This window comes from Schistocerca gregaria, chromosome 6 (assembly GCF_023897955.1).
Source record: "Schistocerca gregaria isolate iqSchGreg1 chromosome 6, iqSchGreg1.2, whole genome shotgun sequence".
NCBI classification, from domain to species: Eukaryota; Metazoa; Arthropoda; class Insecta; order Orthoptera; family Acrididae; genus Schistocerca; species Schistocerca gregaria.
The window spans coordinates 271,830,224-271,849,179 of NC_064925.1; the positions used below are offsets into that span (position 1 = coordinate 271,830,224).

The 18,956-nt window shown below is 42.1% G+C and overlaps 1 protein-coding gene across 1 annotated transcript in view; it reads right to left on the bottom strand.

Moving 5' to 3' along the window:
• Window positions 1-3,055: 3,055 nt before the first annotated feature.
• Window positions 3,056-18,956, bottom strand: part of LOC126278843 (odorant receptor Or2-like) — an 84,522-nt gene continuing 68,621 nt past the window's right edge. The window contains exons 5-6 of the mRNA XM_049979119.1: window positions 16,911-17,072; window positions 3,056-3,131 (exon numbers count right to left, since the gene is read on the bottom strand). Coding sequence (XP_049835076.1) covers window positions 3,075-3,131; window positions 16,911-17,072 — 219 coding nt within the window. The 3' untranslated portion in view covers window positions 3,056-3,074. The remainder of the gene's footprint in view (window positions 3,132-16,910; window positions 17,073-18,956) is intronic.

The window sequence follows — 18,956 nt, forward strand, 5'->3', positions numbered from 1 at the left end:
GAATTAGTTACAGAATCAGGCGAACAATGAAAAATGTGTCACACAGTTTCAGACTGCAGAAACGTTCCATATGGTCTGTGGGAAAGCATCAACTACTGCCACTGCTATCAGTGGATTTTTGGGTAATGTTTCTGGGCCAGTAAACAGCGACTTCTCCAAATATTATCATTTCTCATATTCTGACGCTCTTCAGGCAACTTCTGATGGCATTCCTACTCCGAAAAAAACAGATGTTCCTGCATATGAAACATCTCATGCTCTACCAACTGGCTAAATCACAGAGTACAAAATGTGGCATCTAGTAGACTGCAACAAGTACAGGTCATGACTAGCAGTCCCTAAGAAGCTGAAATGCACAAGAATCAGGATAAGAGGAAACATAGGGTGCGACTAAATTAAAGATTTCAAGGTGTGGGCAAAGCCACGAAAAGACGCAAACTGATGAGAATGTGTGCTCTGCATACTCAGTACAAGATATGATTAAGTACATTTCTTGCTGTGAATGGGCCCATGGAAACTACATAGAACCGAAGAAGGGATAGAAGCATTTCCTATGTTCTTCCTGTGTTTCCACCAAATATGCTGACGAAGTTCCTGACATACTCTTAACGGTTCAGTAATTTATGCTCAGTGATTATAGTTTTGTTCATGGTGACAATAAGACCTCGTACTATAAGTTAGCGTTCAGTATAAAACTTGCAAAAGTACAGTCAAAATCCTGTATCCAAGTTTAGTTTTAAACGGTACTGTGTTATTTTGTTCTGTAATGCATGCATTTATTTCTTATGTATATGGTCCTTTCAGAACAACAAAGTGGTCCATAGATGTGAAGACTGCCATCCATGGACCTACGTTAGTTCTGTTTTGAGTTAGCCTGATTATTGAGATACTCCATTGTTTGCCAAGATCTGTATGAGGTACGTATTGTTGAGATTTCTGAATAATTTTGAATATTTTTTGATAGAAAACGGTGGATCTATTAGGTTCATTATTGTTAATTGCTTATGTGGTGCATTGATAGTGTACCTATCCCAAATGCTATTCCCTCAGAATTAACGAGATCCTTGGATGATGCAGACATGGCAAAAATATCTAACAAGAGTAATGTATCAGGCGCAGTACCCTCAGATTACCAGAAGACTGTAATAGTTCTGTGGACTGGAGTAGAGGATCGCTGCTGGTTCTGGCACAAATCGCTGACATCAGCACCAAGTGTTCCAGGAATTCTAACATCATCGCATCTGGACAGTTGCCTCAGCTCCTGTGTAAGATTATAAGGGAGGAAGACTAGGATTTAATGTCTCGTCGACTATGTGTTCATTAGAGATGGAGCACAGATCAAATCTAGGTGGCCAGATGGGGATTTGGATCATCGTCCTCACGAATGCTAGTCCAATGTGCTACCCACTGCACCACCTGACTCTGAGAATAGTGTAAGATTAGGCCATGCATACATTACATACATTGTTAATAGAGAATAGATCCACAAGGATGTGTAACATGACAGAAACAAAACTACATAACACAAATTTACATAAGAACTGACACATCAATGTTCCTTGTACAGGTCCTAGTTAATACTGTACCCATCGATATGTAGCAATACAAAAAAAGTTACACACTTTTCATTTACATGTAAACTAAAAAGCTTTCTACAAAGAAACATATACATAACTTAGTGAAAAAGAAAATTCCAGTGTCATTGTAACCAAGCATAGTCAAAAACAAAAACATATTGCAATCGATACTCTGTAGTCAGTTAGCCAACTTTCTGTTTTCAAAGATTTTATTTGCTTCCCATGAACTCAGATTTGCTGTTTCTGACCATCATTTACATACAGTATGCAGATGTTTACCTCACATGTCCCTATTTCAGTGTACTGCATTAATAGATTGAAAAATGTCACTTATATCCAGTAAGTAGTAGTTTTTATTTCCGAACCCTTTACTGTTGTAAATTTCACATCATACCAATAGTTCTCCTTCGTCCCATATTGTGTTAGTTTCCCGGTAAATATAAGAGACTGAGTCTCAAGATTTGATTTTAAATTGTTTAGTTACTTAATAAAATATACACAACAAAGCTATAACAGTAGCAAAACTTTTAATCTTTTTTGATATACATTTGAAATTAATCGCATTATTTTTATTTTGCTAAAGCAGTTATGGCGTTCAGCTACCATAGCTGTCAATCCTATGAGAGAATCATTGAGATTTCAACATTGTGGAACATCAACCACTATAATTATACTGAATGTCGTCTCACTAATACACTAATATTCATTTGATTGACAGACAACATTTCACCCAACTAATTATAAAATTTAATCATCATGACGACCGCAAGCATCCTTGTGAGGTGCCACATACGAGGAAGGGCAACATCAATCGTAAATTTTTAATGTGTTTAGTGAAGACCTATTTCAGCTACTGTGTAGCTATTCAATGCAGTAAATTGAATCTCACGTGGTGCCATGTTGCAAATACAGATGACAAAGCGTTAAATTCATTGTTATGTCTAATAGCAACGTGAGACCATGTGTGATTTTATTTACAATGAATCATCATGATTTGGATATAAATTCACTGAATATAGCCACACAGAAAACAAGCTGTATTAAACATATTAAAAATTTATGACCGATAGTGCCCTTACTCGTCGCTGGGATTCATTGATTCGGTCATGGAGCATGTAGTTCCTGACGGAAACCAACTTGAAAAAATCCATATGAAGACTGCCCATTTTTTAGATGATCTGTGTTCTTTCACAGCTGTTCTGAACTTTGCCAGAGAAAGATTACACGACATAGTTCACGTGCGAAGAACTATATCAGATCCATGTTTTAATTAGCCATCGTTCGACGGCCACAGTACTACAACGGTTTCAACTTGTTTGCAAATTATGTTTTCCATAACAAAAAGACATAGCTGAGACGTATTATCTTAAAGTTGTTGACATTCTGAAGTATCTTGTCAAGGATATGTTAATTTTCTGCTCCTACTGCAGTGCACCGGAACTAGGCGCGGTAGTAGCTGCCATTTTGGTGTGTGCAGCGACAAGTATTCGTTCACTCCTACTCTTCCTTGAAATTCCGAAGAATGGCGAAGAATGAGTAAGATACATTTAAAACCTGAAAAAAGAAAGAAATTAATGAGTTATGTGATACATTCATATTTTTATTCCTAATTAAATGCAGCCACTATTCTCCTCGAGGTGCTCTATTCCTGAGTAAATAACTATGTGAAAATAGGAACGAAAAGAAGTAGTACTGGAAATGGGTTACGAGGGGTTTAGTGGTCAGAAAATCAGTAGTAGTTTGTACAAAAAGGCATATTATTTTTAACAGTGAATGGACATTGCAGACAACCGTCTTCGGTAAACTGTTCTGAAATACCACTAGAGCGTTTCGGTCTCTATCTAGGGATGTATATTTTTATTCTGGCAGTTTGTGTGATGAGCGGCTCTTAGCTCATAACGCTTTAACAGAGTTAGTTTTAGTCTGAGCCGAACTTGTTGATATCAGTTTAAATCTGTTTCTACACACATACACCACAGGCCACTGTATGGTGCATGACGGAAGGTGCCTTGTACAATTACTAGTCCTTTCCCTTACTGATCCACTTGAAAATGCAGCGAGAGTGAAACCACCGTCTTTATTCCTCCGTACGAGTCCCAACATCTCTTGACTTTGCGGTTCTTGTGCGAAATGTTAGTCAGTGGCTTCATAACAGTTCTGTAGCCTGTCACAACTGCAGACTCTCTGAACACTGTTAATAGAGATCCCTGAAAAGAGCATTCATTGTCTTCCGTCCAGCGACTTCCATTTGAAGTGACAGATCATTTCTGCAATACTCACATACCAATTAAACCTACAGGTAACAAATCTCGCAGTACGCCTCTGAAATGCTTCGACAATTTCCTATAATCCTACCTGCTGGGGACCACATTCGCTAAAGCAGTACTCTAGAATGGGTGACACTATACCCGAATCAAAATAACAAAGTGACTGACGTGTAGTTGTTTTAGAGTAGCAGTCAATCACAGAAGGCGGTTGGCCTCGCCCCCTCTTCCGTTCAACATTGTCAAATCTCTCTGGTACTGAAGATTGTGGCTACTGTACCCAGTTGTAGACTTCAGTCGTGGCCGACATCGCAAACATTTCTGAACCATTTGTTGTGCGCTTTGTTTCTGTGACGGCGAGTTTACAGAATGTCTGAAGCTTGTTGTGGAAGTGTGCATAATAGTAATAGTAGCAGTAGTAGTAGTAAATTTATTCATCCATAGATCTCTTTTTACAAGGATATGCGACATGTCAAAGTATTTACAGGTTTAGATCAATTTCAAAAAAGCTAATTCGTACACACATATATTTACTGAATTTGAAGCATTAGATTTACTCCTGGTATACAATACTTTTCTTACAAATAACTTATTAAATAATGTAATGCCACACTGTTGACCCATATCTCACTATGCGTCATTGAACACACTGTACATACATTGTTTCATAACACTTCACTCACTACACACACACACACACACACACACACACACACACACACACACACACACTGGTTATCTCTGAGCCATTTTCTGTACCGCAACTTCCCATTGTTATTCTGAAAAACTGTCAGCATCCCTCCATAATGAGTGAGATGTTGAGCTCAGAAAGAGGAAGAGGTGCTATACATGGCTTGGGGGTAACTATTTCTAGAAAGGAAAGAAGAAGGAAAACAACATAAAGTGAAGGTGTTATGTGGAATGGTGGATGTTTCATAAACATCATTATTATTATTTATTACTATAACATTTTTTGTCGAACCGCTACTCTGTTTTGTCTAAGTAATCCTTCAATGTATAAAATGTATTGTTTGACAGGTACTTTTCTCGCTGTTTTTTTTTAAATTTGTGTATTTTTGCAATTTCTTTAATCTCCTTATGTAATTTATTGTATAGTTTTATTCCTTGGTAGAAAATGCTGTTTTGAGTTTTATGTTTACTTTTTCCTGGTAGATGTAAGTTGAGTCTTTCTCTTATTGCATGTCCATGAACAGAGCTTTTAGTGTAGTAATTAACAATGTTATTTTTTATGTGTACAACTGACTGGTAAATCTATTTACATGGAGCAGTTAAAATCCCCAGTGTTTTGAACAGATCTTTACAATGAGCTCGACTAGTATTTTTGCTTATTATTCTTATGGATCTTTTCTGGAGTTTGAAAACTGTGTTCATATTTTGAGTGTTTGTTCCCCAAAAAATAATGCCATAGCTAAGGATTGAGTGTACATATGAATAATATGTAACTAAACGACACTGCGTGTTACACACTGATGATGGGACTCTAAGGGCGTAACATGCTGATGGCATTCTGTTTGCAAGTACCTTTGTGTGTTCACACCACTTCAATTGAGAGTCAATATTTATTCCTAAAAAATTTTCATTTGTTACACAGTCTATAGAGGTGCCACCTACATTTAATTTAACATGGTCATTTTTCCTTTTCAAACTGAAATTCATGGCATTAGTTTTCTTTATGTTCAATGTCACTTTATCACTTATTGACCAATCATAAGCTTCCTTGAGAGTTTCATTTGCTTTCTCGTCAAGGAGTTCCCTTGTTTTCTCAGTGACTATAATATTGCTGTTATCAGGAAAGAGGATTATTGCACGATGAGTAACACTGCTGGGAAAGTCATTGATGTATGTCAGGAACAGTATTGGTCCTAATATGCTACATTGCAGAACCCCCTACAATAATGTATTTTGATTCTGATAAGTATTTTAATAAATGTTTAGATGAATTTGAAGTATGTGTTATGTCTACTCTTTACACCCTGTCTGTTAGATATGATCGAAACCAGTCATTATCTACCTCTCTTATTCCTAGTTCCTCTAATTTATTTAATAGAATCTTGTCGTCGGCTGTATCAAAGGCCTTAGAAAGATCCAATATATGTCTGTGACACACTCATCTTCATCAAGAGCATCGAGTACAACTTTTCTGAATTCTACTATGGCTGACTGCGTATTTTTTCCACTTCGGAAACCAAACTGTCATTCGCTTAAAAGATTTATTCAGATAATTCATTAAGCAGTCTTTCGTAATTGCTTCTATTATTTTTGAGAACAGTGACAGCATGGAAATGGGCCGGTAATTTTCTATGCCTTCTGCATTATCTTTCCTAAGCAAAGGTACAACTCTTGCCTGTTTTAACTGCTCTGGAAATATCACTGATGTGAAGGATAAATTTATTATATTTATTAAGGGGCCTTGTATAATACCTATACATTGTTTCAGTGCACATATTATTACTTCATCTAAGCCTACTGACTTTTTATTTTTTAGTTTTTGAACAGTTTTATTGACTACATTCTCTGTGGTTGGGAGTGACATCATTTTACTTAGTTTAACATTATTTACAGGTGTTATATTTATTTTGGGGAATTTTTACTGTAACTTCTCAGCAATACTTGAAAAATATTCGTTTACATAGTTTGCTAAGTGTTGTGGCTCATTTATTACCTTATCCCGCTCCCTTAGCAGTATGTCATTCTGCAATTGTTGGCCTCCCCTCGCTTCCTTTTTTATAACATCCCAGACTGGTTTTCTTTTATTCTCAGCATTATACATTATTTTGTCATTAAGTGACTTTTTTTGCAGTAATCAGCACCTTCCTATAGATCTTTTTGTATTTATGATAGAAATTTAAGAATTCTGGATCATTGTGAATCTCTTTCATGCAACTGAGGTGTTTAAGTGTTTTGGAGGACTTCTTAATACCTGCTGTTATCTATCTGTTTTTCTAAGATGTTGGTACAGACATGCATAGTTTTGGAAATGCTTTTTCAAAGTTCAATTTAAACAGCACGGAGAATTAAGAGAATTTCATATTCACATTGCTTTCCTTATACACTTCATCCTAGCCTTGCTTTCCTAGCTCTTTTATTTTGATTTCTGATAGATGTCGTTTGTAGGCTTGTAATTTAGGGAATGAAGCCTGATTTTACTGTTGTTATTTGACAGAAATGGTATGATAGTACGAGATCTTTTACAGCTACATTACATTTTTCCCTGTCCTTATTTGTGGCCACATGGTCATTTACTGATGCAGTCCTTGTAGTAACCCTTGTTGCACTATTGACCAATAGGGACATGTCAAAACTTTGAAGGATGTTGATGAAGGTGCTTCTGGATTCATTTACGATATTAGTGTTGATGTTAATGTCCCCACACAGGTTATGTTGACCTTCGAACCTGAGACTTTATCTGGAAATTCTGTTAATTTACTGCTACTAGGAGATCTATACACACACAAAATGATTAATTTCTTGGTGATACTAAGCCATGTTAATTCAATAGCTGATATTACAAAGTGTTTGTCTTTACTTACTGTACTGAGGTCATCCCTTGATTTGAAATGTGTTCTGATATAAATGCATGGTCCCCCACTCTATAAATGCATGATCCTGCACCCCAAAATGGAAAGTTCTGCAAACTACTCATGTTTTGTACAGTCAGACACGTAAGATTGTATGCTCGGTGCGAGAATATTTCGAGGTGGTAGGAACGTGGGGCTTAACTGCCCATTTACTGCATGAGGGACCGCTTCTTGCAACGTTGCAACTCCAGTTCTTGCGTCACTTAGGCTGTGTGCTAGCAAGTGCTGCTATCTTTCTACCACAATAGTTCCCTCAACCATGTTTAATCGCTTTTGTATTCATCATTGTTGCTATTCCGATGGAGTTCGTCATGCCATTTCCACAGATTCGTGAGCTATGTGCGATGCAATCCCACAGTTGCCCGATTTGCATTCCCTATTGCTTGTACTTGCCACAGTATGTTGTTCAACCCTTGAATGTCCTCACTCGCAGCGGTGCCAAATACTGTTTTCAGTAGTTTTTCACCTACATCTAATCCTCCTCATTTCCTAAGTATCAAAGTTTGCAGTGCCATGTTCACTACATGATATACTGAAGTTGTTACTTCAGCTTTTCATACACTCCTGGAAATTGAAATAAGAACACCATGAATTCATTGTCCCAGGAAGGGTAAACTTTATTGACACATTCCTGGGGTCAGATACATTACATGATCACACTGACAAACCACAGGCACATAGACACAGGCAACAGAGCATGCACAATGTCGGCACTAGTACAGTGTATATCCACCTTTCGCAGCAATGCAGGCTGCTATTCTCCCATGGAGACGATCGTAGTGATGCTGGATGTAGTCCTGTGGAACGGCTTGCCATGCCATTTCCACCTGGCGCCTCAGTTGGACCAGCGTTCGTGCTGGACGTGCAGACCGCGTGAGACGACGCTTCATCCAGTCCCAAACATGCTCAATGGGGGACAGATCCGGAGATCTTGCTGGCCAGGGTAGTTGACTTACACCTTCTACAGCACGTTGGGTGGCACGGGATACATGCGGACGTGCATTGTCCTGTTGGAACAGCAAGTTCCCTTGCCGGTCTAGGAATGGTAGAACGATGGGTTCGATGACGGTTTGGATGTACCGTGCACTATTCAGTGTGCCCTCGACGATCACCAAAGGTGTACGGCCAGTGTAGGAGATCGCTCCCCACACCATGATGCCGGGTGTTGGCTTTTTGATGCCGGGTGTTGGTCCTGTATGCCTCGGTCATATGAAGTCCTGATTTTGGCGCTCACCTGCACGGCGCCAAACACACATACGACCATCATTGGCACCAAGGCAGAAGCGACTCTCATCGCTGAAGACGACACGTCTCCATTCGTCCCTCCATTCACGCCTGTCGCGACACCACTGCAGGCGGGCTGCACGATGTTGGGGCGTGAGCGGAAGACGGCCAAACGGTGTGCGGGACCGTAGCCCAGCTTCATGGAGACGCTATTTTCCTAAGGGGCCCCATCACTTACCTAACGTTGGAGCTCCCAATAACTAATAAACCCCTCCCCCCCATGTGCCTGCTCGGACCTTGCTGAAGAAGCAGCCACATGTCCACTCACAGGCAGAGCGGGCGATGACACACGGCCAGCCTCCACATTGACCCTCCGCCTCGTGCGCCGCGAACGCCGCTGAACCCGCCACTCCCCTCGGGGAGAGGGTGGCCCAACCGCGCCCGGTACCTGCGAAGATGTCTCGACAGCAGGGACAGTGGGTGAAGCATGTAACACCTGGGGTGTACCTTGCAACGCACCAGACTCCCCACTGCCGCTACACTCCGAGGCAGCAGCCTGAAGATGGCTGACCACGGCCATCAACACGCTCAGCTGTTCGCGAATAAAGGCCAGCTCCTCCTGCGTCCGTACACAGCAGTCACACATCCTATCCATCCTAAGGAATCAATTTACTGAAGAGACTTAATCAACTTTTAAATAGACTGCTAATTCATTAAAGTCGGCTGATTATTGACTAATCTGTGATTGCTAGCCACTTCTTGCAGAAAACAATGAAAATAGCACTACCTGTCTCTGGACTGTATTGAAAACTAACACTAGCACTACTGGGTCTATGGCTGACTAAAAGGACTCTCTCTGACTGTATTCAAAACAAACACGAAATCTATGGAACACTATTAATAGTACTCGACAATTAAAGCTTCCTAAAAGCAAAAACACACGGAAGAAGAAGTGACAAGTAAGAAAAATACAGTTAATACTTAAATTAAGGTAGCTCACTGCACAGCAGACGTGAAGCAGGCAGCGGTTAGGACGACACTGACACTATCGCTCGTACGATGGCATTCACGTATCGTAAAGCCGTTGCGGCGTCTTCTGTCACCACCGGCGGCGTACGTCGGCCCCACATAATGCCACCCCAAACCAGCAGGGAACCTCCACCTTGTTGCACTCGCTGGACAGTGATTATAAGGCGTTCAGCCCGACCGCGTTCCTTCCAAACAAGCCTCCGACGATTGTCTAGCTAAAGGCATTTGCTACCCTTGTCGGTGAAGAGAACGTGATGCCAATTCTGAGCGGTCCGTTCTTTATGTTGTTGTGCCCATCTGTAGCGCGCTGCATTCTGTCGTGGTTGCAGGGATGGAAGTCGGCTATGGACGTCAGGAGTGAAGTTGCGCATCATGCAGCCTATTGCGCACCGTTTGAATCGTAACACGTCCTGTGGCTGCACGAAAAGCATTATTCAACATGGTGGCGTTGCTGTCAGGGTTCCTCTGAGCCCTAATCCGTAGGTATCCGTCATCCACTGCGGTAGCTGCCCTTAGGCGGTCTGAGTGAGTCACGTCATCGACAGTTCCTGTCTCTCTGTTCTCCTCCATGTCAGAACCACATCGCTTTAGTTCAGTCCGAGACTCCCGGACACTTCCCTTGTTGAGAGCCCTTCCGGCCAGAAACAAACTATGCGGACGCAATAGAACCGCGGTACTTACCGGCGAGGTACGGTTCTACTACAACACGAGCCGTGTACCACCTTCCTGGTGGAATGACTGGGAAAGATCGGCTGTCGGACCCCCTCCGTCTAATAGGCGTTGCTCATCTATGATTGTTTACGTCTTTGGGCAGGTTTAGTGACGTCTCTAAGCAGTCAGAGCGACTGTGTCTGTGATACAGTATCCACTGTCAACGTCTATCTTCAGGAGTTGTTGGGAACTGGGGTGACGCAAAACTTTTTTTAGTGTGTGTTTATGTCCGAACCTACAACACTTCGGTCGTTTTTGTCCTGGGTAAAAATGTCAGTTTGCTCAATCTGCATAGCAAATCTAATATCGACAGCTAAATCACTTAGGTATGCCATTCAGACCCTTCTCGACATGTCAGCCTGGAAATACCACAAAAATACACCCAGTATTCTGTTTACTGCCAGCTGCAGAATAATTCTCCCTGTTTCAGTATGCTGCTTCAATTCATAGGTTTTCACGTTAATTTTTCTAATACTGTTTTAAAATGCTTCTACTGACTCAATGCACTTTTGTGAGAGGCAAAAAACCTCACACTGTTCGGCTTACGATACTGTTTGTGAAGTCAGTTAGCTAGCTGTTCAAACGTTTCAGCTTTATTTGAGATTTATTTAAACGTTTAAGGTCTATGAGACACATTTTCGATTCACCGATAATCATAACTGACCCATACGTAAGCGTTTCATCTTTTCGATGACCTACGAGGGTCACTCCAAAAGAAATGCACTCTATTTTTGTAAAAACACAGTTTTCATTCGGTATGGGTGAAATTTTTACAGTGTGTAGATACATCCTTCCCACTTGTTTTCAAACTTCGTTCAACCTGTTCCCGTGAAGGTGCCGTCACCGCATTGTCTTCAAGATGGCTGCTACACTTGACGTTCGTCAGAAGCAACGTGCTGTCATAGAATTCCTGTGCTGTGAAAACGAGACAGTGGGAAATACCTACAAGAAGTTGAAAAAGGTGTATGGAGATGCTGCTATCGATCGCAGTACAGTTATTCGGTGGGCAAGTAGGTTACGTGATGAAAGCGGGTACGGCAATATTGAGGACTGTCCTCGCAGTGGCAGGCGACGTGCTGCACACACTCCAGGCATTGTGCAAAGAGTTAACGAACTGGTGACTGCTGACAGTCGCATCACTGTGAATGGATTGTCACGCAACGTTGGGATAGGGGAAGGAAGTGTTTGCAGAATACTGAAAGTGTTGGCGTTAAAAAAGATTTGTGCCACGTGGGTTCCCAGGATATTGACAGTCGCACACAAAGAAACAAGAAAAACGGTATGCAGCGAACTTTTGGAACAGTACGAGAATGGTGGAGATGAATTTCTTGGAAGAAATGTGACAGGTGATGAAACATGGCTCCATCATTTTTCAACAGAGAGGAAAAGGCAATCAATGGAGTGGCATCATGCAAATTCACCAAAGAAAAAAATTCAAAACCACACCTTCTGCTGGAAAAGTTATGACTACGGTGCTTTTCGATTCCGAAGGACTCTTGCTTTGAACATCATGCCAAGTGGAACCACCATAAATTCTGATGCATATGTGACGACACTGAAGAAACTTCACGCTCGACTGAGTCGTGTTCGACCACATCGGCAAAAGCAGGATGTTTTGCTGTTGCACAACAATACTCGACCGCAAGTCAGTCAAAAAACCATGGAAGCAATCACAAAACTCGGATGGACAACACTGAAACACCCACATTACATTCATAGCTCCATGTGACTGTCATCCCTTTGGGAAACTGGAAGACTCTCTTCGTGGAACAAGGATTGAAGATGATGACTCCCTTGTGCACGCTGCCAAACAATGGCTCCAACAGGTTGGTACAGAATTTTACCGTGCGGGTATACAGGCGCTGGTTCCAAGATGGCGTAAGGCAGTTGAAAGGGATGGAAATTATGTGGAGAAATGAAAATATTGTATCTACACACTGTAAAAGTTTCAAACATGTAGAATAAAAGACGGATTTTTAAAAAAAATAGTGTGTATTTCTTTTGGAGTGGCCCTCGTAATCTAGTGGCAGCATTCAAATCATTAATACACAAAGCGCCCAAGAAACTGGTATAAGCATACGTATTCAAATACAGAGATATGTAAAAAGGCAGAATACGGCGCTACGGTTGGCAACGTCTATAGAAGAAAACAAATGTCTGGCTCAGTTGTTGGATCGTTTACTGTCACTACCATGGCAAGTTATAAACATTTAAGTGAGTTTGAGTGTGGTGCACGAGATATGGGAAACGGCATCTCCGAGTTTGCGATGAAGTGGCGATTTTCCCGTACGACCATTTCACGAGTGTACCATGAATATCAGGATTCCGGTAAAACAGCAAATCTCCGACATCGCGGCGCCCGGAAAAAGGTCCTGAAAGAACGGGACCAATGACGACTGAATGGAATCACTCAACGCGACAGAAGTGCAACCCTTCCGCGCATAGATTTCAATGCTGGGCCATCAACAAGTGTCAGCATGCGAACTATTCAAGGGGAGACATAATCGATATGGGCTTTCGGAGCCGAAGGTCCACTCGTGTATCCTTGATGACTGCACGGCACGAAGCTTTACGCCTCGCCCGGGACTGTCAACACCGACATTGGACTGTTGATGACTGGAAACATGTTGCCTGGTCGGACGACCTTCGTTGCAAATTGTATCGAGCGGATCGACGTGTACGGGTATTGAGACAACCCCGTGAATCCATGGACGCTGCATGTCAGATCGGAACTGTTCAAGCTGGTGGAGGCTCTGTAATGGTGTGGGGAGCGTGCAGTAGGAGTGATATGGGACCCCTGATACGTCTAGATACGACTCTGACAGGTGCCACGTACGAAAGCATCCTGTCTGATCACCGGCATACATTCATGTCCTTTGTGCATTCCGACGGACTTGGGCAATTCCAGCAGGACAATGCGACACCCTACACGTCCAGAATTGCTACAGAGTGGCTGCAGGAACATTCTTCTGGATTTAAACACTTCCGGTGGCCACCAAACTCCCCAGACATGGAAATTATTGAGCATATCTGGGATGCCTTGCAACGTTCTGTTCAAAAGAGATCTCCACCCCGTCGTACTCTTAAGGATTTATAGACATCCCTGCAGGATTCATGGTGTCAGTTCCCTCCAGCACTATCTCAGACATTAGTCGAGTCCATGTCACGTCGTTCTGCGGCACTTCTGTGTGCTCGCGGGGGCCTCACACGGTTTTAGGCAAGTGTACCAGTTTCTTTAGTTCTTCACTGTAAATAGAGACATATCCACTTTTGTTTTTCCCGAAAAGTAAGTCACTAGAATACCTGCTGCGGGATATACAGAATGGACAGGTACCTTTAAGAAGGAACAATGTGGCTACCTGCCCCTTAAAATGATCGTTTGCTTCAAGTATCATTGCCTCACGTGTTACTGGCATTTGCGTAGCCTCTATCTGACAGCTACGCAAATTATGAGAGACTATTGGTGTAAGTATACATCTAGAGACACAATAAATCTTATATCTCTAATCATGGTTTACAGAGATTCAGTACACTGCTAGTTTCGTGGGCAATCCTTCCTTCTACAGGTGTTACACATAAATGGCACTGCCTTTCTACATCAAAACTTCTGCGCAGATAAATTACAATACTGGTACCTTAGAGGCCGTAAGTACCATTCCCTATACTTTCTTCTGACTTGTGGCAGGTCATCAAGCTGTTGTGGGTTTACAAATTTACTTTCAGGTCCGTGTGAATGTCCAATCTAGTAGTCATGATTGTAACACATAAAACAAAGGTGCAGTCACCAACCAGAAGTTCTGGACAGTTAGTGAGGCTGCAGTAGCGAAGTAGAACCAGGAACACCTTCGATGTCGCGTGCCATCTTACAGCAACACTGCTAATGCCAAAGGAAGCGTTCACGCTATAGGTTACCACAGTGCGTGGTTTATCGCGGTCAGGATGGGGTTGACAGTTGGCCGCCCAATAGATGTGGCTATGTCGACCAGAAGGGAAGATGCCTGTCTGCCGCACAAAGGCGATATTCTAACAGTATTACAATATTTAATATTGATCGTCCACAGAATATAACTGTGGATGCTTTGACGTCCAAACAGGAAGCATGGGCAGGGCTGGCGGTAGCATACTGCTGTGGAATGCACCAGTCGGCATTCAGCACAGAGAAGGTGACGGCCGGCCGCTGTGATTGAATGGTTGTGGCGCTTCAGTCCAGAACAACGCGGCTGCTGCGGTCGCAGGTTCGAATTCTGCCTCAGGCATAGATGTGCGTGATGTCCTTAAGTTAGTTAGGTTTAAGTAGTTCTAAGTACTGATGACCTCAGATGTTATGACTCATAGTGCTTAGAGCCATCTGAACCAGAAGGCGACGTTTCAGCTGAGCATGAGTGATGTGAAACTGATTGTGACATTTGACGTAAACTTTGTGCATGTTGTTATCTTCTCCACTTCTAATATGGTGCTCGGTCAGTTCGTTTTTGTAACATTGTTTCATTGTGACCTGGGAGGAACTGTCAGCTGCCTGCTTCCCATGAAATTTTAGAAGAGCTCCTGTGTTTTCTAGAGTTGTAGAAAAACTTAAAAGTCAAAATGCTGGAAGCTACACCCTTCACACATTTTGACAGACATTTTAGACCTGTTAATAACCACTGTGTGTGTGTTCTTATTGACAGTTAATAAGTCCTTATTTCTGCTACCAGTGGCATGGGCTACTATATTTCTAAGAGGAGCTGTCAAATATTATTGTCTAGACGCGGTATTAATATTAACATATCCAGTGTGTGTGCTTATGTATTTTAGGTAAATAATATCGACAATTTTCGAGGATCCAAGTATAGTACAGATTGACAACTGCTGCTTAACCTGTAATTTTAGGTGTGGAAATAACACTGATATAAACATTCTGTGTGTGTTGTGTGTGTGTGTGGGTGGGTGTGTGTGTGTGTGTGCGCGCTCGCGCGCGGGCAATTGTGTTTTACTAGCGACACAGCTGAGGTAATTCAGATATGGAAATATCGTATTTCATCTATGATACATCTTTTAATAAATAATTCAGGTTGTTTAGCTACAAGGGTCGCTACTTTAATAGTGGCAACTACTTATTTACAGCTCGTACAAAATTGATACGTGATTCACACTTTTACTGACCTTCAGAGTAGTCACCAGCATCGTGTATAAAGCGTTGCCAGCGATGTGGAAGTCGTAGGACACACTTAGCAGTTCCAGTTGTGTTGACGGAGGGGTGCGGTCTATTGCCCGAAGAATTTGTAGCAGTTCTGAAGCGGATGCCGTGCAGTGTTTCCTTCACTTTGGAAATCGAGTTGAACTCACGAAAGCTTAAGTCAGTGGAGTGCAGTAGGTGGCATAGCACTAAGCAGCCCCATTAGTCAAACAAATCAGTAACTACTTCCTGGCAGATTAAAACTGTGTGCCCGACCAAGACTCGAACTCGGGACCTGCTAGTTCTGCAAGCAGGAGTGCTAGTTCTGAAAGGTTCCCAGGAGAGCTTCTGTAAAGTTTGGAAGGTAGGAGACGAGGTACTGGCAGAAGTAAAGCTGTGAGTACCGGGCGTGAGTCGTGCTTCGGTGGCTCAGTAAGCCGGCACGGTAGCTCAGCGTGTTCGGTCAGAGGGTTACGTGCCCTCTGTAATAAAAAAACTGAGTTAATCGATCAATAACGAACTTAAAACGGTTGTCTTACGACGTCCGCCCTAAGCAGATGCAACGAACAAAAGCGAACAAAAAAAAACAAAAACAAAAAAAAGTTGGTAGAGCACTTGCCCGCGAAAGGCAAAGGTCCCGAGTTCGAGTCTCGGTCGGGCACACACTTTTAATCTGCCAGGAAGTTTCATATCAGCGCACACTCCGCTGCAGAGTGAAAATTTCATTCTGGAAATCAGTAACAGCTTGCACTGTACATGCTTGAGCATTGTCATGCGAAATTTTGGTCAGTTCTTGCAGAAATTGTCATCACTTCTGTTTCTATGCTGGTGGTAGGTTGTGTTCCAAAAATGAATTTACGAACTGTAAATAAATAGTTGCCTCTAGTACTTTTGAACATGGCGCAAAACTGAGATTGGTTGAATACACAGCGGTAGTTTACGAGACTCAGGTGAAGCGTGTGTATTCTTTGGTAAATAATAAAGACGTGATAATATATCAGGGTTGTCAATATCTATACATATTTTTCAAAATGGTACAAAATTCAGATCTTCTGGATGGTTTTAAAGATGACGTCTTGAATTGTGAAGTCAGTGTAAGTGCAAAAAATAATTGGTCTAGTTTTGCCATCTCGCAGCGTTTTTGCATCTGAAAGGTTTCGCCCTCTTGTGTAGCTCATCAGTCAATGAAGTGCGACCAATGGTCCAGACACGCAGTTGGTATTATGGACCAAAGACACACACACACACGCGCGCGCGCGCGCGGAGAGAGGGAGAGAGAGAGAGAGAGAGAGAGAGAGAGAGAGAGAGAGAGAGATTGAGAGAAGGCGGGTGGGTGTAGGGCGTTGCTTACCTTCACAAAAGACTCCCTCGAGAGCTCGAAGAACCCTGCAGCCGTAATGTGAAGAGGGCGCTGCGCGCGCGTCATCATGAGGAGCAGAGACCGCTTCAGAGACACGGGGCATCCCTGCAGTGACGCCACTGTCGAGTAGACCACCGTGCTAACATTCTCGCTCTGCGAAAGAACATCAGTCATCCTCTGTAGCGCGAAACAGTATTACAGTGTAGCGACTCACTTCCCTTATGCATCCTCGACAATGAAAGTTGCCTTCATTTGCAGTATGTAACTATCAATTTTTGTTACTCAACGAAAGTGACAAGGGCGTCTATGAGGCATGTAATTAATTAATACAAAAACCCTTAATGGAGTCCCGACATTAAGAGGAGCTCTGAGTGAAGTTAAATAACTGGTTTGTACTCGTCTATACCATTCTTTCTTAGTTTGCTTTGTGCAGTTTAGCCATTGCCACACTACTGAGTTAGGATTAAGAGAGATATTGCTATAGAAGATATATTAGGTCATAAATGTGAAAAACTGTACAATAGCTGCCCATAACTGAGGGAGTGCACTTGGAATATAATCCAAAGCGAGCACATTACGATGGATACGACTGCCGGCCGAGGTGGTCTCGTGGTTCTAGGCGCGCAGTCCGGAACCGTGCGACTGCTACGGTCGCAGGTTCGAATCCTGCCTCGGGCATGGATGTGTGTTATGTCCTTAGGTTAGTTAGGTTTAAGTAGTTCTAAGTTCTAGGGGACTAATGACCACAGCAGTTGAGTCCCATAGTGCTCAGAGCCATTTGAACCATTTGGATACGACTCAAATAAACATACAGATCCCCAGCAGAATGCCATGCTCAAACGAGGGCGCACACATAACTTGCTAGCAGGTTTCTGTGTTACGCCTCTGTAAGAAACGATACTAGACCACATATGTGTAAGTTATCTCTCGATCATCCTGGATGTTTGCAGCGACCAACGGAAAAGTTCTTATCTTCACCACGCTCTACATGTGCTGTGTTCTTTGTTTAGGAGAGCTGAGTTTAGAAGCTACGAGGTAAGGAGTGGGAATCTCACGAGATATTGAGGTAGTGGCTAATGAACTCATATAATACGGCTGATTATGTCTTTTGTGTGGACCGATGTGCCAATTGACATCTGTCATCCACACGTAGTTAACAACTAGGAACAGCAGTTACCCCGAATCAAGATACAGAGTGAGGAAGTCAATTCCTTTATAACTACAGTGACGTAGTCATGTTAGTGGCTCCTGTTTTGTGTTTGGATGATATTTTTTTCATGTCCCGCGCCGCGCTCGTTCGATGCATTACTGTCACTTAGAAAACCAATAGGAAATACGACTATAGTATGTTGTAAACAGCGTTGAACTACTCCATACATTTAGCATAAAAAAGAATTTGAAAGTTGGGATCTATTAGGTTTCCTTTCTGAGCAGAGACCGTGGAATATGAAATTATAACGACTGTACCAACCAGTCGCGGAAACATAATCTATTTATCTTGTTGCAAATCGATTTCGACTGATATCAGTCATCATCGGTACTAGAACAAATACAAGAGAGAGGGTATAAATAACAACTCCTTTAACAAACAAAAAAAATGACAATAAAACATAGTTACATCAATTACAACAAGACTTGCAACAAGATAAGTAAATTATGTTTCCGCGACAGGTTGCTACATTATTTATAATTTTAAACAAGAATTACTTTGAAGAAAACGGTCTATTGGCACATACTCAGCATAGATTCAGAAAAATTGTTTTTCTGAAACACATCGAGCTCTTTATTCCCACTAAGTAGTGATTACCATCAACAGCGGAGTTTTTAGGTTTCCAGAAGGCTTTTGACAAAGTTCCTCACAAGACACTTTTAATCAAATGGGCAGCTTATAAACTATCGCTTCAGTTGTGGGACTGGATTCGTCGTGATTTCTTTTCAGAGAGCTGACAGTAGGTAGTAATCGACGGAAAATATCGAGTAAAACAGAAGTGATATTCGCGGTACCCCAAGGAAGTTTTATAGGCCATCTGTCGTTCC